This window comes from Epargyreus clarus, unplaced genomic scaffold (genome assembly GCF_041222505.1).
Source record: "Epargyreus clarus isolate Ecla_fem2 unplaced genomic scaffold, WU_Ecla_fem_2.2 ptg000007l, whole genome shotgun sequence".
Lineage (NCBI taxonomy): Eukaryota > Metazoa > Arthropoda > Insecta > Lepidoptera > Hesperiidae > Epargyreus > Epargyreus clarus.
The window spans coordinates 12,005,198-12,029,651 of record NW_027332215.1 but is presented as its reverse complement, the minus strand read 5'-3'; the positions used below and the strand labels follow the sequence as shown (position 1 = coordinate 12,029,651).

The window sequence follows — 24,454 nt, the reverse complement described above, 5'->3', positions numbered from 1 at the left end:
TTACATAGACTGTCATGGAAAATAACTCCAACCAGTTTGACACAGTATCAATAATATATTAAATGCTATATTAATATCTAATTTAAAAGTGACTACATAGTTGTTATTAACTGCATATGCTATACATATATGTATTCTGTTCTAAGCAGTCCTATCAGTACCCTTACCAGGAGATTTTACGTTTTGACAAATATGAGGGTTTTGGTATTTGTTTACGTATTTGCCCATACAATTTCCAACCAGTGTCACTAGCGGATTGTGTCAGAACTTGGAAATAGTATGGGCCAAGACGCCTATCCAGAAAGCCAAATACAACATTTTATAGTAGTTACTTCAAAATTAAAGGATTTCAAAAAAACTGTTTTCCCCTATTTTACCCTCTTAAGGGTAGATTTTCCAAAAGGCCTTTCTTAGTACTTATTCACGCTATATAGAAAACCTATGTGCAAAATTTCAGAACTGTAAGGTCCTTAGTTTAGGCTGTACGTTGATTTCTGAAAAATGAAAAAGTCATTTAGCTAGTCAGTCAGTCAGGCACCTTGCTGATTTATATATATACAAATATGTTTTTATAATCTCTGTTTAATTTCCTTTCATTTGATATCCTACTCGATAGGTTCGGTTAACTTTTTTTTTTACATGTGTTACTATTTCGCGCCAAAAATCCGCCATTTAGTTTTTCTTTTACTAACACCTATGTAAGGACACTCGGGTCATTGAGACAAATATAATGACACCTTAACTGTTGAAATTCATCCAGCCGTTTGTTAGATCGGATCAAATAAAGAAAGACAAACATACAAGATACGCGCGAAAAACATAACCCTTCCTTGGCAGTCGGGTAAAAAAACGTTATAAAAAGTCATAATGGCGTGAGATATTACTGACGTTGGCCGTGAATGAAGCTACGAACAGAAACGGTAGGTCGCAAGCGTGATAGTTGAGCTCAATGATAATAGTTTAATTAATCTGACCGTGGAGTCGCTAACGAGTTGCTAGCTCAAACGCGGTTAGTTCACAGCCTAAACCAAGCTTTGTGGCGCCATCGTAGAGCGAAACGATTGTTAATAATCAATCTATCCATGCCTTTACCAAAGATAGAAATTATGCTTGGTTATCGGTAATCAAGCTCAGATAAGAGGTCGTCAGGTCGGAGGACCAAGGTGTAACGCCTCGGAAAAGTATGTCTTACCTGGGGTTAATTATAGATGTCCATGGGCGGCAGTAGCCACTTACCATCAAGACTTTATAAAAAAATGGCACGGGCGCATATCATGGGCGGCTAAGCCGGTAGTGTCTACCAGTTCGCAGTGGACTATGGTCTAGGACTATACCTTTCACCTGCACAGGAGATCCATGCCCAGCAGTAGAATAGTAATGAATGGACGGCAATAGGTAGGTACTCGGAATTTTACCTTCAAATATAAATAACATAAGGCGCTTCTAACACTAGTCGGCTAAAGCAAGCATTAGTTTTAAGTGTCCGCGTTGGCCCAGTGCGAATTGGTAGACATCACATAACCTTGAAAACTTTTTTTTAGATATCTAAGGTAGGTCTTGGATTTGATCCACGGACCCCTCGATCAAGGCCGAGTTTCTTAACCATTATCACTTCTACTAATAATTGTCTATAAAGTTTAAGCATTCGCATTGAAGCATAGCATGTGGTAAAACCTAGTGTTATATATCGCTATCTGCCACATATCACATATATATTTATTATAAATATTTATTTCATGTCGCGTGGCTATCACACAAATAATTGGCTAAGTGCAAGTCGAATGCGCCCACGGCGGGTTCCGTATCAACAAAAGTGCCATACTTTTTATGTTTAGTATTTGTTATTATAGCAGACATTGATGTATGCATCGTGAAAATTTGAATTGTTTACCTATTATGGTACTACTGTTACTAATATAACTAAAAATGTACGGTTCTCGCAATTTTTCCTCTATCTGTGCTCTAAGATTTCTCTTCGTACCAAATTTCAATATTCTTAGTTCGCAGGAAATAGGAAGGTAGGTTGTAATTCCTTTGCAGTTTATGAAATTTGTGGCATAAACGGCTCTACCTATCTTTTGATTGCGTTGGCTTAGAAGTTTGATTTTTTCACAACTCCAAGGGACAGTAGACCTGAGCATTTGACAAAGTTCAACTTAATACGACGGACAAGACAGTGGTCCTATAAGGGTTCCGTTTTTCCTTTCGAGGTACGGAACCCTAAAAATGGCATTTCAAGCGAATGAAATTGAAACAATATTTTTCTTTGGTATTTGTTGGTTTTGCTCATTCATTTGTAGGGCTTCAGCGTCGATGTTGTGTAAGAAGTTTTCCAAGAAATGGAAGCTGACTTAACAGTTACTTTTATGTAATGAATTTTCTCGCTACCATAATACCCTACATGTAAATAAACATTGTTTCTCTAAGGAAAGTGCTAGCTTTAGTTCTTAACAAAGAATCTTAGGTCTGGAAAGTTGAAGAAATAAAAGTGACTTTAGTTCCTTTTTCTTTCCACCGCATAACAGTTGAATAAGAGCGAACTAACAATGATGAAGCCTCGTAAAGTTTGATTTTGTAGTAGGTACTTATTTTATAACGCTGTTATTTTTTCAAATAGTGCATAAATTGCAGTCCGTCGTCAATCTATTCCTTTCCCACTGCTGAGCACAGGTCTCCTTTTCAAGTGATAGGGGCTTACGACATAGTCCACCGCATTGGCATAGTGCTAATTCTTTCATACTTCAGATAATCCACAAAACTAAGCAACGTCGGGAGTAGTTGAAATTTGAATGGGTGACCGTAAGTGGCAAAAAATTCATTCATGTTTCCATGCTCTGACGAACACGTTAAATCTCCAGTGTCGATAATTGTAGTAAAAAATCATCAGGCCTAAATAAGGCCTGATGGTTTGAATTTTGAACCCTTCCGACATGAATTGGCCATCAAACGGTACCTTCTTCATCAGTATACATTCTAACAACGTGGTGGAAGCTCCAGGCCTCTTCGGTTATGGCGAGATATGTGCTCAGCAGTGGGACATATAAATTGTTACAGCATTTTTAAGACCCATCAAGCCCTTACTAACCCATGAGAAGGTTTAGGCCATAGTCTACCGGGCTGAGTTAGTGCGTTTTGGTAGACTTCACATACCATTTAAAACTTATTAAGCAAGTGATAATTAATTAATAACTTTGAACTATTAGAGGTGCCTGAAATTTGAATAGGACCCCTCGATCAAAAGGCCGAGTTTTTTTAACCACCAATCACTGCTTTTTAAGACTGTTTATTGATAACTATGACCATATGATGTATGCTGATGACGTAGCAATGTAGGACTTTAAAGATATGCCTTGTGGTGTGCCCTTGTCCCGCATTGAATAGCGTCATTGTTCCACAGATATAAACTAATAAATAGGTAATCAGATGTTATCAGTTTGGGAAACCTACGCAATACTGTGCAGTTTGGTATTGATACCCTTGTTGATAGGCTTGCTGTGAGCTAGTTTTAGGGTTCCGTACCCAAAGGGTTAAAACGGAACCCTATTTCTAAGTTTCCGCCGTCTGTCCGCCTGTCACAGTGCTCTATCTCCTAATAGATATACACTTGATTTTTTTTACAGAGAATGTGTACCGGAGGCTGCTATAACAACAATATCTACTAAAAATTAAAAATAATTCACTTAAAAATAACTCACCGTGCGAGTTCGACTTACACTTGGTCAATTATTAAAATTACACTTAAACATTTAGAACAGTTTTAGGTATATACTAATGGAGTTGTGTTGAGGAAAATAATAGAATGAAACCTATTCGTATAATTACTCAAACAATATAAATAAACACGAATGCTTAGGTACTTGAAAATACAACAGTTTCAGATCTATTTTAAGTGCAATGACATATTTAAGTTTCGAAATGTGTTTATCCAATCCATATTTTATGGTATAATACAATTGTTTGCTAAATAAAACTATTCGACGTCGGTATTTTCACAGAATATAATAATAATATGACGACAGAATAAAAAATGTACACTTTATCAAACTATTTTGCCCTTGAATGTTCCCGGAATCCCGTCTCAGTCCGCCAAAATGATAACGAAATAAATATTATTTGCAGCGTTTAATACAAATCTGTGCTCTTTACGTAAAAACAACTGAACGCTTAAATTAACGAAGCACTAATCAGAAGTAAAAATACAGGCATCAATTAGCCGTCGGGTAGAATTATAATAATACCCTGTTCATGGACATTGCACAAGACAAGCGCCTCATAGATATGTATCTGGGCAAGTACATGTAATGATACTGCATTCTTAGGAGATCCGCGGGCACCGTGCAGAAAATCAACCTTAACTTTATAACATGCGAGTGAATAATCCCGCGATCCGGAATCCCGGTACCCAGTATTAAAAGTCCAGAGACTGCACTTTTTTGCCAAGATTTAAAATGCAAATATGTCGTTATTTAATTTAATCATTCATATTAAAGTAGAATAATTACGTATTTATTAGGGAAATTGAATTATTAAGATTCTTTCTTTAAGTTTTTAATTTCTAACTTCTCAGATTGATTATTTTGGATAACTTTCAATAATATTTTTTATTTTGTCTAAAAAAATATTAAAATATTTTTTACATCGTAGCCTGATTTTTATACTCGTTTCATAAGTACCTCGCATGTATGCATAAATAATCCTGAAATCCCGGGATTTAAAAGAGCGAGCATAGATGAGTACATGAGGATAAAGCTGCGAAGAGGGCTTAGTAGATTAGTCAGAACTCCTGTTCAAAAACAGTTAGTAGCATATGGGCAGCGGCGCAATATTACGTGCTATACCTACCTACCCGCTACGTACTCGTATAACTCGGTGCTCAATAGTAGAGCTCTCCATGGTATTTAAAATACGTATATTATATTTATATTAGAAACTCGCAGAATAGGACGATTAGGTATTATTTGAATAATAAGTTAAGAAAATAAAAATATAAAATATATTGAAGTGATTTTGGCGAACTATAGTAATTGTATTGTATTGTAAGTGTATGCGTTATTTCTAACAGGATTGTCTATAAAAGCAGGGAACGTCGCAGGTAACCGACTAATTAACGTTAAAATTAACTAATTGCGTAACGGACGTCAGCTTGGAGGTCGATTACACCGGACCTAAGTAGGCTATTGAAACTTAATTGTTTTTATTGTTACATTAACCCCTGGCGCAAAAAGGCAGAAGATATAAGTTGCGTGTATGTCTGTATGTGTGTATGTATTTATGTACGTTTAACATGTTTTTTTTTAATGTAGGTGTAGCAGACGAGCATGCAGTCCACCTGATGGTAAGCGGCTACTGCCGCTCATGGACATCTGTAATCAACCCCAGATAGGATAAATATTCCTACCTGAGGTCGGCCACACATGCGCCGCTGCCCCTGAGGACTAAGCTGGAACGCCTCGGAAAAGTCTGTCTCCCTTACGACACCCTTCAAAACGGAACACAGCAGCGCCTAACACTGCTGTTATTACCGTTATTACTGTTGTTGTGCCACCGAACCACAAAGGGTTCTACCACCTTCAAACCACCACGTGTGTGTTTCTGTTAGTGGCAAAGTAGATCCTAAAGGACTGAACCGATTCTGATTTAGTTCATGTGTAAAATATGATTTAGTCGAGAGTGATTTAATAATACAGTTCCTTACAAGGACCTTTCTGTCATTATTTCTGTTCTGTTTCTGACACGAAACATAAGTATTATTTAACCATTTAAATATTTGCATTCGGGTTCGAACCTGAAAGTTACTGCGTGTCAAAGTGTGGGGTCCGCTCCGCCTGGTCTGACGCGTTCCGAGTCGATCGATCTCGGTCCAGACCAGACAGACATACGAATGATAAATTTGGATATTTGTTCTGGGTCTGGGTGTTTGTGTATTTGTCTTTGTGTGTCCATGTCTGTTGAGTGTCGAAAGCGTCTTAAGTGTCTTTACCGTCTCATTTTCGAAGTAAAATATAATTCTGAACTTTTATTACTTTGTTATTCGCGAAGACCTACCAGCTATTAGACTTAGCCTTAGACTTCGCGTACTAAACTAGACCGATGTATGTATGTAACTTCAATAAACTAGAACGATGACACTTTGTACAATTCATTTCATACATAAATAATAGTCGTCCGTGTACTGTAGGTTTTTGGGTCAAAGCAAAGTTCACCTCTGTAAATAATTTAAAATGAAATTATAGTTAACGGCTTTGAATGGACGGAGCCTCGCTGATAATATAAAATGCAAACATTATACAAAGAACATTCGCATCAGCTCAAATTTCGAGCATGTTGCGAAATTCAATATTGAGCAGAACGTGCGTGTTGAGTTACCGAGTGGCGTGTTCAATCCGTTGATTCGATTATCTCGTATTTCGGTCGAAAATTTTGTAAAATTCAAAATCGGTCGGTTATGAAGGTTCGGAGTTCTTTGTGCAGTTTTACTAGTATTTGGGGGTTTCGGCACGAAGCGGGGGTTTTGGCCTTATGTTTATTATGGGTTATGTGGGATTTTTACAGCGCTGAAGTCCCCTGGTGGCCTCGGCGTTTGGTGGAGAACTCCGAGATGTTTAACGAAACGTATCGGAGTCCTCCAAACGCGATTCCCTTTAAAAAAATCTCAAATGTGAAGTCTACCTACACACTTGACCAGCGCGGTGGACTATGGCCTAATCCTTCTCAGTCTGAGAGGTGGCCCATACCCAGCAGTGGGACAGTAACTTGACGACTACAAGTAACCAATGTGTAAATTCCACAGACTCGCAGCTTATATTCGTTGAATAAAAGTAAATCAATCGGTAAAGAGATTGTATCGCTCTATACAATAACAATTTAACTTGCTTCAGAAATACTAGAGCTATGGACAATACCGTAAATACCGATAAGATTATTGATAACAAATACTTATTCATATCATTTCCAAGAAATGAATGCACTGTTTACAAATGCAACAGTGACATTATTTTTCACTTATTTACGATAAAAGTGTTTTTCAAAGATATTCTTTTTTTTGATATTTTTTAAATGTAATAGTTTATCAAAATATAAATGTGAAGGCAATGATAAGTCCTTTATCATGATGATACCATAGAATAACAATAATGATGATACCGATTTTCTGTCAATTTTTAAGATATTACAAAATAAGTCACAATTGATCGGCACTTTTGAAACAAGCTTAACAATATTTGCCAAGTGCGAGTCATCCAATTTTCATTTATTTTCTAATTTTTGTATTTGAAAAAATATCAAATTTTGTACGGTTCAAGAAATAGAATATTATTTTATTTATCACTAAATAATATACAATTATGTTCGTGTAAGACGCAGATTCAATCCCATATTCGCACTCATCTGAAGTAGGCATTATAACACTGATAAGCATGACTCGTATTACTAGTACCGAGTACTGTTGACTAGTGAAATCATCGAGCGACGGCCACGAAACGCACTAAGTATGAATCCTATTGAACGAGAATACGCTCTATGTGCACACTTTAAAATCCACTTCGGTACAATCCGTTTACGCTTCTAGTATAATTAAGTTGTAAACCTCGTCGCTAAAGTGCTGATGTGAACCCGTCTGCTAAAACACTTGGTTTTGAATAAAACTTATAAACACGCGTTAAGGATGAATAACGCTCTATTAAAATAAATTATATTTATTTACCTTAAATAGTACACAGCGTAAAATAAGGAATCAGGTCATGAACGCGAGTTTTGTTAAGAATAACATAAATATTGGGATGTTTTAATATAAAACAATAATGAAATCCCAATATTTTTAAATACCATTTTTTAATTGATAACTATAATATAATCTACTCTACCATGATATTGACGGCTTTAAGGAAAGAGATAACGTATTTGTGGCGTATATGTAGGTATATGTATATGTTCCTATTAAATAGAGGCATTACTATCCCTAGTAACTCGTAGCAGCGATAGCCTAATGATTTGAAATTCGGGCACTCATGGTCTGAGGATCGAATCCCGGGCGCGCACTTATGATTTTTGGAAAGTATGTATTTTAGGAATTATTAGCACATTAAAACCTACTCACTAGGGAGTTATTTACCAAAAGTTTTTATTGATTTAACGAGGTCTATTAATACGCACTTCATAGAGACTTAGCATCTAATACTGTGAGTGGGCCAGTGCCCAACAGTGGGACGGTAACAGGAAGACGATATTTTATTTCGCGTAAAGAAATTAACAATTCTTAGGTATGCAGGCACTGCATTTGCATGCGGTATTATCACGAAGCATTTATTATTTTCCTTGATTATGTTACTAGACCCGTTTTTCAGGTTTACGACAAAAGGTTAAATAACTCATTAGTGCCACCCATTCACAAATATTAGGGATGGCGATTCTTGCCAAAATTATCGATTCTTGAATCGATTTGAATCGAAGTGATAAATTGATTCACAAATATATTGAGGCCTGAAGAATCGATCTATTTGGAGAAGAAGCTGCCGAAAAAAGGTCTTCAGGACAAACTATCTGAAATACTTATTAGTCAGCTATATGACTGTCAGCATGTCTATAACACATTTGTCAATATTCCATTGACTTCAAAAAAATCGAATTTCGAATTTCTAGGATGAATTATCGATTCACTGACGATTCAGAGATATCCATTAGTGGAGATCGATTAAAATTATCGATTTTTTTGGGCCAAAACATCGATTTGATTAATCGATCTCATATCACATCCCTAATACTGTAATTAATACACTCATTCATTTGTAAACCGAATTAAATATGTTCAATATTTACGGTAGACAAATATATAAATGTAATACATGCTCATAGATTAGTAAAGATACTTCGCCGCCTTGAAATTGCATGAAGCCACAAATGGCTTTAGTAAGTTCTTTTTTCGAATTCTTGACAAATAAAAACATTTTTAGAGAAAATTTACGAATAAATAACTAATACTGCGTAATTTACATAATAAATAAATAATTTATAATAATAATTTCAAATATTTTAAGGACGTTTTAGCACGGAGACGTGCCAAAACTTTTTTACGTAACTATTTCAATTCTCAAAACTGGGTACATTTTCTTGTTAGGAGTGAGTAATCTTTACTAATCTATGTACATGCTATGATTATTTTTGATGATTCGTACCTACAATGTTTTGTTATATTTAATATTGTGGTTAAATTATTGTCATGGTACGGATCTCTGTGTAATATGTTTACGCCATAGTCCACCATACTGGCTAAGTGCGGATTGGTAGCCATGTAACTTTTTTTAATAACTCGGAGATGTAGGTATCCTGACGTATTCCTTCACCGGTAAGGGCAGCGATAATTAATTTCTTAAACTCACATAGAGTTTTGACAAATCAAAGCTATGTGTAAGGGATTTGAACTTGGAACTCTAGATTTAGAAGCTGAATTTCAAACCACTCAGCTATTATTGGTGATTTACCGCGATTAATATCTAATGCGATGTACCTACTTAATATAAAGTAACTTTTTGGAGTCTTTTTTGATTCCTATGACAAGATTATGACGACCTGGATACCGCAGCGGTCGCCATTCCGGTTTGACATTCGACACTTATGGGGTTCCATCCCCGGTTAAACAAACATGCAAATGAAACTTGATTTCTGTTTTGGGTGAAGGTGTTTATAATTTATATTATTATCATATTACATTTGTCGTAGTTATTTATTACGAGCTGTACCTGGTTTCATCTGTTTAATAATGTATCGTGTATGTATGTAAATCGTGAGATTTCATTTTTAAATTTATTGCGCGGTACCCTAATTATTTTTCTAAAATAAAAGCTTATTTCAGAAGAAAATAACAACCTGTATTAGTCCTTATAACATTAGCTAACTGTCAGTGAAAATCATATCGAAAACGGTCAAACCCTTTCGGAGATTAGCAGAAACAAATAGATTGACTGACAAAAAAAGCATAGAGTATAGAGCTTTTATATGTATTTTGTAAATAGCTATTTTGACATTACAAACGGACAGATCAATTTAATTTACTTATATATATTATCAGAATGACGGATGTGCTAAAATATAATATTTATTTTTATCATCCATTCGATAAACAAGTTAGCACATACTTTGCAACGTTTTGAAAGTAGATATACCTATTTATGTTAATACGAGCATTTTACATTTAATTGACATTTGCAATATTCTATCTAAATATTGAAATGCGATTGTGAAAGTACAACCCAAGAGGAATGTCCGCTTTCTGACGTACTATAATAAGTTAGATAAACACGAATACTTGAAAACCAGGCGTGAATATGTTGAGAGGTCGACCTACAAATACAAATACATATGTTTATATACATGTGTTTGAAATATATCCAAATTATAATTATTTTAAACGCTTTCTGCACTGACAGCCCCACACTAGGATTCCCTGTGTCGTGGGTGCCATGGACATACACATAGACAAATACACAAACACCCAGACCCAGAAACAGAAATTTAAATTAATCATTTAGATATCTGTCTCGCCGGGAATCGAACCCCCTTTGCGCGTCAGACCGGTATGTTGGCCGCTCCGCCACGCGGGTCGTCGTTTAATTAATTATTAGTGATATTTTTATAATAATAAGTGACCATTTTTATAGACATGGGCTAGAACGATTGGACGAGTTAGCAAAAAAAAGAAAACGAACGCTCTTGAACGCTCGTATTTTGAACAGGAATAATAAAAGCGGTTCATTGGATCACGAAATAGTTTTATTCTATTACATGTAGGCTGATTATTCCTGAAAGACTATTTTAAATAGTAAGTAATAATTCAAAAACAGCTCCATTCTTTATTTTCTAGGACATCTTATTCTCTTAATAATATATGTAATATCGTTCTTTATATTTATATAGATTCCCGCTATATTGTTACTCTCCAGCAATGAAATGGACTCTTATTAACATTAATTCAACAAAATTATCTAATTAGACCATTTTAAGCAATCGGGTTTTCTCTAGTTCGTATATGATTTGTAGGTATAGTAATTAGGGTAATCATTAAAATAATTTATTAATTTGTGACAATACCCTCATTCTCCTTTTAAGTAACTGTTGACCATCAGAAACGATGATGTTATAGTATATATAAAATTCACCGACATTTGAGCAAATGTACAAATGTTTCCATGATAAAATTATCGGAAATAATATGGTAGGTACGGCATATTTGCTTTCAACGAAGCCTCAAAACTATTCGATTGTCATGCACAATAGTGACATAGAAACAATATCATGATGCGATCGGAAAATGAAACCTTTGGTATATTAAGCGACCTTTTGTTCCCGGGAAATGCAGTAACGGTAATTGAACAGAAAAGTACGAGAAAAGTTTTAATAAATTTTATGTTTACATAAAGGTTACATTTTGAAGGCTTCTTTGACCTTTAAAAGTTGTTCTTTTATTACTTTAAAAGTTTGTTTACCTTCTTTTTCGAATTACATGAACATTTGTGTTGTGAAATAGCCAAAACATAAATATACATAATTATAGCGTTTCTACAGCGCAAGCGACTGTAGAATGTCAACTTGGCTAGCCCCACAGGTTAGCAACTAGCAACTATTATAAAAAATCCTTAAATATAACTGAAAAGAGAACTAACGTAGCTTATATGCTTTCCCCGGTTTGAAGGAATCCAACGTTACATCCTAATATGTTATATCTGCCAAAACGTTTGGGTTGTACAGTATGCAAAATGAGACACACATAAGTTAGAATAAGTTATTCTAACAACAATTCTAAAAACAAACAAGCAGAAAAAATCTCTCAGACTTAGAATTCATCTGGTGTCTATTAGCGTATTCTATAATAATCTAGAATTTTGTAAGACTTTAGTAAAATAAAAGCCATATTAAATTAAAATGGCAACACGGAATACTTATAACCCCGGAAAGGGATGTGTAAAAAATCTATTTAAAACTATATTAAGATCACCTAAGTGGCATTGGCGCCATATCCGGCGAGCACCGAACCTGGGGCAAAAAGCCCGAACACTTGTGCACGCTGCCTCTATGCTAGGGGTGCCTGTTGCCCTTTCGAAAACAGTAGGTACTCGTGTTCACTTCCGTTTTATTGAATGCCGGAAGTAAGGTAAGTGCATTTTTTGTTAACTGTCTGTGTTGTCTTGTCTTTGTTGTGTGAAATAGTGTTGGGTTGTCTATGGGATTAACATACGGTACGCATCGTAACACGGTGCGAATCGTCGAGATGTCGCGTCGTAAAAAATCACGACACGGACTTTCTTGACTCTTCTTCAAGCGCAAGATAAAAAGAATAGAGAGAAACGCAGAAAAATCAGGGCACTCACATCTCTTACCGTCATGAACAAAGAAATCACTTTAAAAATAACGTATAATTTTTTTTTATTTAGATTTTTTACAATGCACGTATTTTCTATATTCATTGTACATCTCGTGGATTTAAAAGTTCTACTCAAATTGTTAATACCGAAACAAACAAACCTGCAGAAAGAACAACAAACATTCTTGAATTGTGTTCTACTTTAATCGAAAATTATTAATAAAGAAAAAACAAATTGCACAAAGAAAAACAACATACAAACATACTCTTATATTCCTAAAAAACATACATTTTGCATTAATGTATGTTTTTTATAATTTGCATTGGAATCTTAGTAGTTTTTTTTTTTATAATATAAGAGTAGCAGACGAGCATGCAGTCCACCTGATGGTAAGTGGCTACTGCCGCCCATGGACATCTGTAATAAACCCCAGATAGGATTAGATATTCCTACCTGAGGTCGACCACAGATGCGCCGCTACCCCTGAGGACTAAGCTGGAATGCCTCGGAAACCACACCCTTCAAACCGGAACACAGCAGCACCTAGCACTGCTGTTATTAGGTAGAAATAGGTGTGGCGGTGGTGCCGCCAGAGTCGAACCACAAAGGGTTCTACCACCTTGAAAAACGTTACTTTTAGACTTTTATTTTCAATTCAATTATTATTTCCAAAGACAGCGTATAAAGTTAATATTCACGAGCACTTAAACCAGCTCTTATACTTGCAAGTTTTTCCTGATTTCTCTTCCGCTCGACGTCAATTACGCCTGCAGCGATGTAGTCTTAGCACTGTCGCCTAGCTTTTACCCTGCATTATGGAAGTCGTTTCAACGTAAACCTGTATTCTCGTTTCTCTGCAGTTATTAAAGCTAATGCGAATATCTATACTAATATTATAACTACAGTTTGGTCTTGCAACGCTAGTAACAGACTGATTTGAAGAATAGTTGTGTTTTGGTAAATTGAGGAGAGTTTTGGGCTGTAAGTTATTAAAGTCGACTATCAGGAAATGAAGATACAGCTTGACCTCTCTATAGTATGCTTCGCTATATACGGGGGAGGTCAATCAAAATGGTTAGTGAGATTTTTTGCGGGGAAGGTGGCATTAATTGTAAACGCGGATAAAAACGCGTGACATAGCTAGTATATATGCTATAACAAGTATGATATAACATGGATTTACTTAGAATATGGTTTAAACTTTTCCCATAAAGAAAGGAGTCCCGTACTCTAAAGGAAGACAATATTGAGTTAATCATGTGCGTTATCTTAAAAACTAATATATCATACATCATACTAAATATAAATTGATACTTGTTACTTTACAAAATACTTTATCACCCACGACAACTGTTACACCTGATAAATTCAAAAACTAAACCTTACCTTAATAATTATATCGTGTCTTTTTCAAAACATAATATTTGATATCAAATAGCTCAAGTACACTTTACATAATAGGAGCATAGCTGCAACTAATTGTTTTGAACTAGTTTTGAGTCTACTTTAGGTTTATACAAACCTCTTGTAGATTCAAGTGCGCAAATTGAAGCAGTTTGTGTAGAAGATATAAAGGAGAATGCCCATTTTTGGTACTGATTTTTCTCATGCGTCAAAATGAAAGTAAAATTAAAATTATTTTTTGATTTTTTTAACATAATTTGTCGATTAGAATAGTTTCTTTGAACAGGGGATTCCATGTAAGATAAAATAAGACGAAATGTTGATTGTTGTTCTTAAAAATTAAAATGGCGGAATTTTATACTCGGAATTGAATAAGATCTATTAGTGTTTTGATTAATGATTTTTCTCATGCATCAAAATGAAAGTAATATTAAAATTATTTTTTGATTTTTTTACATAGTTTGTCGATCAAAATAGTTTCTTTGAACAAGGGGGTTCCATTTAAGATAAAATAAGACGAAATGTTGATTGTTGTTCTTAAAAATTAAAATGGCGGTATTTTATACTCAGAAGTCATTATTTTAGGTTTTTAGATTTATTTGAGGTTTTTTTACCTACTACCTTTAAAAGTAAATGGTATATGTTAATCGAACTACATTATAGGTACCTACTATCAGTTAAAACCGACCATCAATCTATCGTCGGATATTTTCGATTTTGAGGTTATGTAACATTTTGGTAAATAACTTCAGAACCCGGGTGCTGATCTAAAAAATAATTATTGGTGGTAGTATTTGGTTAATTATACATCGTCCACAACAAGTTTCAATTTGATGCAACTCTGGACGGCGGTCCATACTTTCATGGGCATTGTCCTTTAATAATGTGCGGTTTTCCTTGCTTCATTTGATTTACTACGACTATTTAATAAAGCTTTGATTGCAATCAACTCTCTTATTCAAAGAATTCGTAATCATTTATTTGAAATATTGTCTATTAAGTAGGTGACATAATCTTATCCTTACTAATATAAAATAATAAAATACTACTACACTGTAGCTTAAATCCAGAAGTAGACATCCAATAACTTACATCCTTATCCTTACTAATATTATAAATCCGAAAGTAACTCTGTCTGTCTGTCTGTCTGGTTGTCTCTTCGTCACGCCTAAACCACTGAACCGATTTTAATAAAATTTTGTACAAAGATAGTCTGAGACCCGAGAAAGGACATAGGATAGTTTATCCCGGAAATCCCACGGGATCTAGGGATGGCGATCCGTTAATCGGAGAATCGATCTTTTGGACCAAAAAAAACGATTATTTTATTCGATATTAGTTAAGATTGAATCGTAAACTATGCATTTGATCAAGTGATGATCTTTAGCAAAGTTGTTGTCCATGAGCCCACGAAGGTTCCAGAGTTGGTACCACCAATATTCGCCAGATGGTGCCACTGTCGTACGAAAGTACGAATTTTCAATTTTATGAATAATGAAAAAATGGGACTATTATTCACTTTATGTCTATAATAAGTTTTATTTTATATATCAGAAATAAAAATTACTTATTTAAGTTACAGAACACGTTCAAATGTTTAATTTTTCGGAGAAATATATTGTTATAATACAACTAATAACGATTTAAGTATATTAATACTTATTGCTGAGAATTATCTCAACAAGGTGTGATATAATTATCATCTTTTCGGTTGAAGACAACGGATAAATTTAGCTTGAAGATTTGTTGGGGACATTGGGGAAGAGAAAAGGGACGGTGCCATAGAAAACGGGACATATGGTCACATTGTCATACCGTACAATGAATGAGACACATTGTCCTCATTCTTAGTACCCACATGTAAGAATGCACGAACATAAAAATCTATTGTCTTAAATTTAGTTAACTACTTATAACATTGACACTTTTAAACTACTGGGTTTGATATGATCTCTTTAGCTAGGGGTCTCTTGTGCCACGGATTCAAACTACGGACTAGTTTGAATCCCTGCACAGATTTTAGAAATGTATAAGTATCATCATCAACCCATTACTGTCCCACTCTGGGCACGGGTCTCCTCTCAGAATGAGAAGGATTAGGCCATAGTCCACCGCGCTGGCCAAGTGCGTATTGATAGACTTCACATACTCTTGAGATTTCTTTTTATAAATATCACAGGTTCAGGTTTCCTCACGATGTTTTCCTTCACCGTTTAGCAAGTGATAATTAATTTCTAATACGCACATAACTTTGAAAAATCAGAGGTGCGTTGCCTGGGGTTCGAACCTCGGACCCCTCGATCGAGAGGCCGAGTTTCTTAACCACTAGGCTAGCACAGCTGTATAATTATAGTAGAAATCATTATTATCATTTGTTTCAATGGTGAAAAAATATCGTAAGGTTAGAAAATCGACATAACGGAATTAGGTGAAGCTTCATAATCTTATGAGACCTTACCGTTCTATAATTATTATCCTTTTATAATTAAATTAGATTTTACCCGCAACTTGACTCGCGGTCAGAAGGTACTCTAAGCCTCTTTCAACGTGACAACGAAAACCTGACTACGTGTGTACGAAATATCATGATGATTACTGTACCCTTACCATCAGTTTTCAAAACATCCCACAATTTTACGTTACGTTTACTCAATCCATTATTCTGTTCCGTTTGCTTCGGTAGACTGAGTAAACGTAACAATAAGTAACTGCACAAGTCTTTTTGTCTACCTCACATGTTCGAAAAAAAATTCTTTAGAACTTTTCTTAGTTCAGTTTTGACTACATTATATTATTGGCACGGAAACTCGTATGTCGTAGCGAATAAAGTACGAAGCACCAGTATGAAGCGCCGCTACACTTTACAAGTATGGAGAGGAAATAAACTTATTTCAATGCAAACATGAACACTGAACAGGTATCCACAATGAACGAAGTTGTAATAAGTACTCTCCGCTAGGTGTTGCTGGAATTGTGTCGTACGGTGTAACGATTTCTATTAGTTCGTACTTCACAAAAGCTTCTTTGTAACTACAGTAACGTGTTTGCATGTATAAAGACGAAAATTCTCCGGAAATTCAAGTTAATATTATAAATAAAGCAGTGATAGCCTAGTGGTTAAGAAACGCGGCCTCTCGATCGAGGGGTCCGAGGTTCAAATCCCAGGCACGCACCTCTGATTTTCAAATTTATGTGCGTATTAGAAATTAATTATCACTTGCTTAAACGGTGAAGGAAAACATCGTGAGGAAACCTGCATACCTGAGAGATTTATATAACAAAAAAAAAAACTTAAAGGTATGTGAAGTCTACCAATATGCACTTGGCCAGCACGGTGGACTATGGCCTAATCCTTCTCATTCTGAGAGGAGACCCGTGCCCAGCAGTGGGACAGTAAGGGTTGATGATGATGATGATGATTATAAATGAAAATTATAGCTTGTTTATTTGCTACACTCGCATGCGTTGACTATAGTACCCTTACCATGAGATTTTACGTTTTGACAAATATGACTGTTTTGGTTTTGGTATACATTTCCAATCAGCGCCCCTAGCGGACTATCCGAACTGAACTAAATCGTAATAACTCATACTAAGGGTACAGTTCGGATTGAAAATGACCTATGTGATCATTTACGTAGACAATTGCGTAAGACCCGATTCATTGACTGCCAATTTCATGTTTTCAATCAAAGAACAATTTTCGTACTTAATTTTCTGAAATAATCGTTTAATTAAATATCAAATTTAATTACAATTACTCGCGGGTGTTTTAACCTCTATTATTTTTTATTACATTTCGTTAAAAACACATGAACCTAAAATCAAACAGTGGGTAAGGTTATGATGTAACGACCGACCGTGTTACGTCGTATCCATGAATCAAGCCCCTGTAACGCATCAATGCGTTAGAAGTTCAAAGCATTGATATGTACTATGTAGTGACTATGTTCCCTACATTTTCCCGGCTTCGGCCCCTTGTATTGAATTTTCACAATGCTGTCAAAAAAGTAAAAATCAGCTGTTCTCGTTGCAATATGCTTCATACGAATCTGCTGGAAATACTGGATCTGCGCAGTGAATCACATCGCTCACCTCTCTGCCCCACAGTTGGGATTAAGTTTCCTCTCAGTAATATATTTACCTCAGTAATATATATCTCAGTAATATATATCTGGATCTGCGCTGTGAATCACATCGCTCACCTCTCTGCCCCACTGTTGGGATTAAGTTTCCTCTCAGTAATATATTTACCTCAGTAATATATATCTGGATCTGCGCAGTGAATCACATCGCTCACCTCTCTGCCCCACAGTTGGAATTAAGTTTCCTCTCAGTAATATATTTACCTCAGTAATATATATCTCAGTAATATATTTACCTCAGTAATATATATCTCAGTAATATATTTACCTCAGTAATATATATCTGGATCTGCGCAGTGAATCACATCGCTCACCTCTCTGCCCCACAGTTGGGATTAAGTTTCCTCTCAGTAATATATTTACCTCAGTAATATATATCTGGATCTGCGCTGTGAATCACATCGCTCACCTCTCTGCCCCACTGTTGGGATTAAGTTTCCTCTCAGTAATATATTTATTGTTAATTGACTGAATATTAGCTGTCCCCTAGTAGGACCTCTGAGCTTTTTCTCAGAATAAGATTTACCATTACTACCCCATTGCTGGGCATCTGAGTTTTTTTGGGAATATATTTATCACTGGGTAGTCCTGCGCCATTGCTGTCCCGATTCGAAGTTTCACCAATTGATCGTCGTCGATAAATACTCCCACTGCTGGGATATCTGGGTTTTCTCACAGAATAAGATTTACCACTGGATCGTCATCATTAGTTACTGTCCCACTGCTGGGCTACCTGGGTTTTCTCACAGAATAAGATTTACCACTGGATCGTCATCATTAGTTACTGTCCCACTGCTGGGCTAACTGGGGTTTCACACAGAATAAGATTTACCACTGGATCGTCGTCATTAGTTACTGTCCCACTGCTGGGCTATCTGGGGTTTCTCACAGAATAAGATTTACCACTGGATCGTCATCATTAGTTACTGTCCCACTGCTGGGCTATCTGGGGTTTCTCACAGAATAAGATTTACCACTGGATCGTCATCATTAGTTACTGTCCCACTGCTGGGCTACCTGGGTTTTCTCACAGAATAAGATTTACCACTGGATCGTCATCATTAGTTACTGTCCCACTGCTGGGCTATCTGGGGTTTCTCACAGAATAAGATTTACAACTGGATCGTCATCATTAGTTACTGACCCACTGCTGGGCTATCTGGGTTTTCTCACAGAATAAGATTTACCACTGGATCGCCGTCATTAGTTACTGTCCCAATGCTGGGCTATCTGGGTTTTCTCACAGAATAAGATTTACCACTGGATCGTCATCATTAGTTACTGACCCACTGCTGGGCTATCTGGGGTTTCTCACAGAATAAGATTTACCACTGGATCGTCATCATTAGTTACTGACCCACTGCTGGGCTATCTGGGGTTTCTCACAGAATAAGATTTACCACTGGATCGTCATCATTAGTTACTGACCCACTGCTGGGCTATCTGGGTTTTCTCACAGAATAAGATTTACCACTGGATCGTCATCATTAGTTACTGTCCCACTGCTAGGCTCTTTAAGTTTTCTCACAGAATAACATTCGCTACTGGATCGTCATCATTAATTACGTTCCCGCTGCTGGGCTATCTGAATTTCCTCTTAGAACAAGATTTCCCACTGGATTGTCAACCATTACTGTCCCATTGTTAGGTGATCTGGATAACCTCTTCATTACAAGGATATAGTCCGCACCAAACTGCTAGTCCGCTCTGAAGTTGTTGCTAGGTGTACTCATACAATTTGCTATGGTGATGCGATTCATTTCTCTATTCAGAGCGGACTAGCAGTTTTACGCGCACTATATCTATATTTTAAACTAGGTAGGTAGTAGTATTTAAGTATCACAAGGATTCTCAGCTTCAAAATAAAAGCTAGAAATTCTTTGTTCTAAGTATTTAAGCGAACGAACTCCTTTAGACGTCTGTAGTTAAATTCTGAATAACCTACAACGGAAAGATCTGGGCTCTTCTTTGAGCTACGAGAATTGTTTATTGTACGTTACTTCATTAAAGTCATCATCAAACCATTACTGTCCTGCTGGGCACGGGTCTCCCCTCAGAATGAGAAGGATTAGGCCATAGTCTACCGCGCTGGCGAAGTGCATATTGCTAGACTTCACATACCTTTGAAAACTTTTGTCTTAAGATTTCTTAGGTATGCGGGTTTTCTCACGATGTTTTCACCGTTTAAGCAAGTGATAATTAATATCTAATACGCACATAACTTTGAGAAATCAGAGCTGCGTGACTGGGATTTAAACCTCGGACCTCTCGATCAAAAGGCGGAGTTTCTTAACCATTAGGCATTAGGCTATCATCAAAGCATGACCAAAAGGTTCTAAGTATTTCAGTGAACTCCTTCAGTCGTCAGAAGAACAATTACAAACAACCTTGATTGGTTTTCGAGTATTACAAGAAGTCGAAGATACTTCATTCTTCCTCATTAAAGCAACTCATATGGCAATAAGACTTTCTGAGTATCTGAGATGACCTTCTACATACGTTCGAAGATAATTTCTAGTATATATTTTAATGTATGCATTATTTATAGTTGGTACAATTCTTGTATTCTTTGCAATCGCGACCAACGATGTAAGTTCAAATTCGGTTATCACGCATCACGCATTTGCCATTTACCCATGCATTTCTGTAAATGCTACAATCCTTACATTCTTCAGAAATACAATCTTGGTATTCTACACACCTGCGGCAACTATAAATTCGACTATCACGCATTTGGTCTCACGTATTTACTATTTACCGATGCATTTCTGTAAATGTTTCGGTAATACGCAACTGTCACTTATACCTATATATTTTTGGGATTTATACAATCCCTGTAAGTTCGAATTCTGTTAACACGCATCACGCATTTGGTATCACGCATCATGTTATTCGGTAATACACAACTGTCACTTACCCATATATTTTTGGGAATGATACAATCCTAGTAAGTTCGAATTCTGTTAACACGCATCACGCATTTCGTATCACGCATCATGCATTCGGTAATACGCATCTGTTACTTACCTATATATTTTTGGGAATTACACAATCCTTGTAAGTTCGAATTCTGGAAACACGCATCACGCATTTGCACGCATGGTGCCACGTTCATTAGCGTACCACACAGTACGAATATTTTTTCAAAAAATCCCACTCATAGAGATACGTATTCAAATGTCCATTTGCAACGTAGAAGAAGATTAACTGGTAATGGTCGAAGTAATCCTCAGCTTTGCGAGGCTGTTACGTAGTTGTCTAAAGTTAAGAGAGTAGATATTGAATTGTGAGAATCGCAAAAGAAACAAAATTGGTAAAATAACAATGTACACTATATCAATTGCACAGTTCGTTGTCGAAAATTGTCCAAGCTCAAACAGTATTAGGTAAATAGATATAGTCCGCGCCAAACTGCTAGTCCGCTCTGAAGTTAAGAAGTCCGCCTACTGCCGCCCATGGATATCTGTTGATTACAGATAGGATTAGATATCCTATCTGAGGTCGGCCACAAATGCGCCGCTACCCTTGAGGACTAAGGTGGAACGCCTTGGAAAAGTATATTCCTTACCACACCCTTGAAACCAGAACACAGCAGCCCGTTATCGAAAACAACTAATTAAAATTGAGAAAATTCTTGTATGTCAATCAAGTCATTTTAATAAATAAAATCTCACACCCTTAAGAAATTTCAGGAATGAAATCATTCTTACGATGTTGTCTTTCAACTTAAAAGCGAGTGATAAAGTATTTTCTTAAAGGCATATACCTAATGTATTAATAAATCACAGGTTTGAACCTGGGACTCCCAATGGGTAAGGGTAAATTCCAAGCCACTACACTAATACTTCAACCCATCGACGTAATATAACAGAAAATGCATCTTTCTATTGTATTTTAACTGCCGCCATGGAAATTACTAGTACTCAAATTATGACGTCATTGACTCATTCCTGTCCCACTGCTGGGCAAGGGTCACATCTCAAAGGGTTAAGGCTCTAGTTCATCTCGCTAGCCAAGTGCGCATTAGTAGAATTCGCTTTGACAACTTTTTGCTAGAGAATTCTATGTTTTAATCCACAATTTGAGAGATAATTTGTAATAGTTTAGTTTCAAAAATAAGAATGTCAGGGATTGAACCCCGGACCTTGATTGATAGGCCGAGTAACCGAGTAACCGCTAAGCTATCATACCTTTTAGTACCCAAGTATTATATGCATCTTGCTTTAAAGAGACGCTAATAACTAAGTATGTTTTTAAAGTCACGGACTCACGTAAGACATTTATGTAATAAAATTATTCTTTTCTTAGAATCTTGTGTTTTTACATCATTACTAAAATTTCGACGCGCAATATCTTTGAGCCATTTTCAATTAACTTCTCACCCAATATTGGGCACGGTATGCCTCTTACAGTTATAACTTTACGTAGTAACACCAAGTATCGAATCGGTGCTCTTTGAGAACCTTTAAAAACTATTTCGTTTATATTTTAGCCCGTTTAAACTATATTGTAAGGTATAGCCGTTGCTTTACTGAAAAATCGATGTCCGTTGAAAATTCTTGGAAGGAATCTTTTGAACAAATTCACCAGTCAAAGTTCAGTAGACAATACTATGAAATCATAGAATTGCTAACAAAAATTGTTTTATACATAACGCCAAGAAATAAAATCAAATATTTAACTATCCATCGTCGTCGTTAAATCTTATCACACTTACAAACCAAAGAATAGTTCCTATCTTTCTAAGAAACCGAGTTTATCGTAAGCCAATCATATTTTCATTGATTTTTTTTCTGAGATAACCAAACTGGTTACACAAAAGTTAATTTAACGGAGTTAATTAATATGTATCTTTAAATACACAAGTCTGAACAGCAATAAGAAGAAACTCGTTCGTAAGTAGTTCCGTTGAGTTACACAAAGGTACGGTTGACGGTAAACAATTTCGTTTCCTACAACAGTCGAACACGTTGCTTACTCCATTGTCTTGACGGCTCCAATTGAAAAAATATCTAAAGCGGTCGAACTGTTAGTAGATAATTGGAAGAATTCAACAGTACCCGATAGATATGGCGTCATTAGTTACGTCCAAGAGTCGACGGACTGGTTAATAATTTTGTGGCTGTGCAGTGCGACGGCATACTCTAAATTTTTGCATCCTATTAAAATTTATCCACGCCTAAAATCACATGTAAATTCATGAATACGCCTAATAATTCTTTAAATTCAATGCATATTAAGACTTAGTTTCCGTCCCAAATAACGTATTCTCATTTTTTTGTAAACTTTAAAAACAGAAGCCGAGAACGTTATTTGTTGCATTAAATATCCGAAACGTTAATTAGAGTTAGCCACCCGTAATTAAAGTGTCATTGAGAAATCGCTCAACAGTGCTTAATTAATGCTATAAAGATTTGCTTTACCTACAGCTAAGGAAACAAATAAGTCAACAGTTGTTATTGTACACATCGTTGCTGATAAAGTTGAGGAAATCAACGAAAAAGAAATACTAGATGTTGTTCAACTCCTTCACTTGTTGCAACAGAGGAAAACGGCAGGCAAGGCAGCAAGTAAAAGAGTTGACAGTGCAAAGTTAAAGCAGAAGGCTCACTCACCTCTCTCCTGGAAATCGCACCAGCAGCCACAGGCCGCCAGCAACACCAACAGAGCCTCTTTCCACATTTTGACACGTTCACATGCGGCTAAGATGCATGCTAACAAAGTTTTCAGTTTGACAAACACCACATCAGACCCGGCCGGATCACTGTCACCACAAACGTGCACGCGTCTACCTCGCTCGCAAGCGCAGCTTGTATGATGGCTCTACCCGCTCTACAGCGAGGCGCGTACGCACCGCACCGCGCGCGCAAAGATTAAGCTACACAGAACATCACAATGAAACGTCTGTACGATGCCTCAGCGACAAGAGAATCAAAGACAACGGGCTTTGATTCGTTTTATCTCCTAAATTAGTTATCCTTTTAAATTTTAATTGTATTTAATTTAAATAATCATAACAAGAAAAAAATATTTGGATAAAATAAAAAAAAACGCGTAAATTAAAAAAATACGCTTTTATAAATTGTATATTTATTTAATACATTTTCCTTTTAAATCTGAAAATTTTAATTGAAATAACCACTGGTTGTACTTATTAATTTATGTGCAAAGGATATATAAATAAATTTAAAAACGTATCTTTAATTTATTTTGTAATGTTACACTTATTTTTACGTATTACACTTATTGACTTAATATTTTATTTTTTAAAAATCGGAAAGTTTTTAACGGATCAACCACTAGTTGCACTTATTAATGTTGTGCAAAGAGTATATAAATAAAATTTAAAACGTAAGTTTAATTTACTTTGTGATGTTATAATTATTTCTACGTGTTACACTTTCCGAAAAAATATATTTATTAAAAATCGGAACATTTTAAACGGAATAACCAGTCGGTATAGTAAATTTATTGTGTGATGCTATAATTATTTTTACGCGTAACACTTATTGAAAAAATGTTGTAGTTATTAATTTTTCGTCAATTTTATAT

The 24,454-nt window shown here is 35.8% G+C and overlaps 1 protein-coding gene across 1 annotated transcript in view; it reads right to left on the bottom strand.

Annotated features, from left to right (window-relative positions):
• The window catches only part of Egfr (epidermal growth factor receptor), a 168,278-nt gene extending 144,555 nt beyond the window's left edge, over positions 1-23,723 (bottom strand). The window contains exon 1 of the mRNA XM_073074668.1: positions 23,518-23,723. Within this exon, the coding sequence (XP_072930769.1) occupies positions 23,518-23,584 (67 nt within the window). The 5' untranslated portion in view covers positions 23,585-23,723. The remainder of the gene's footprint in view (positions 1-23,517) is intronic.
• Positions 23,724-24,454: the final 731 nt, after the last annotated feature.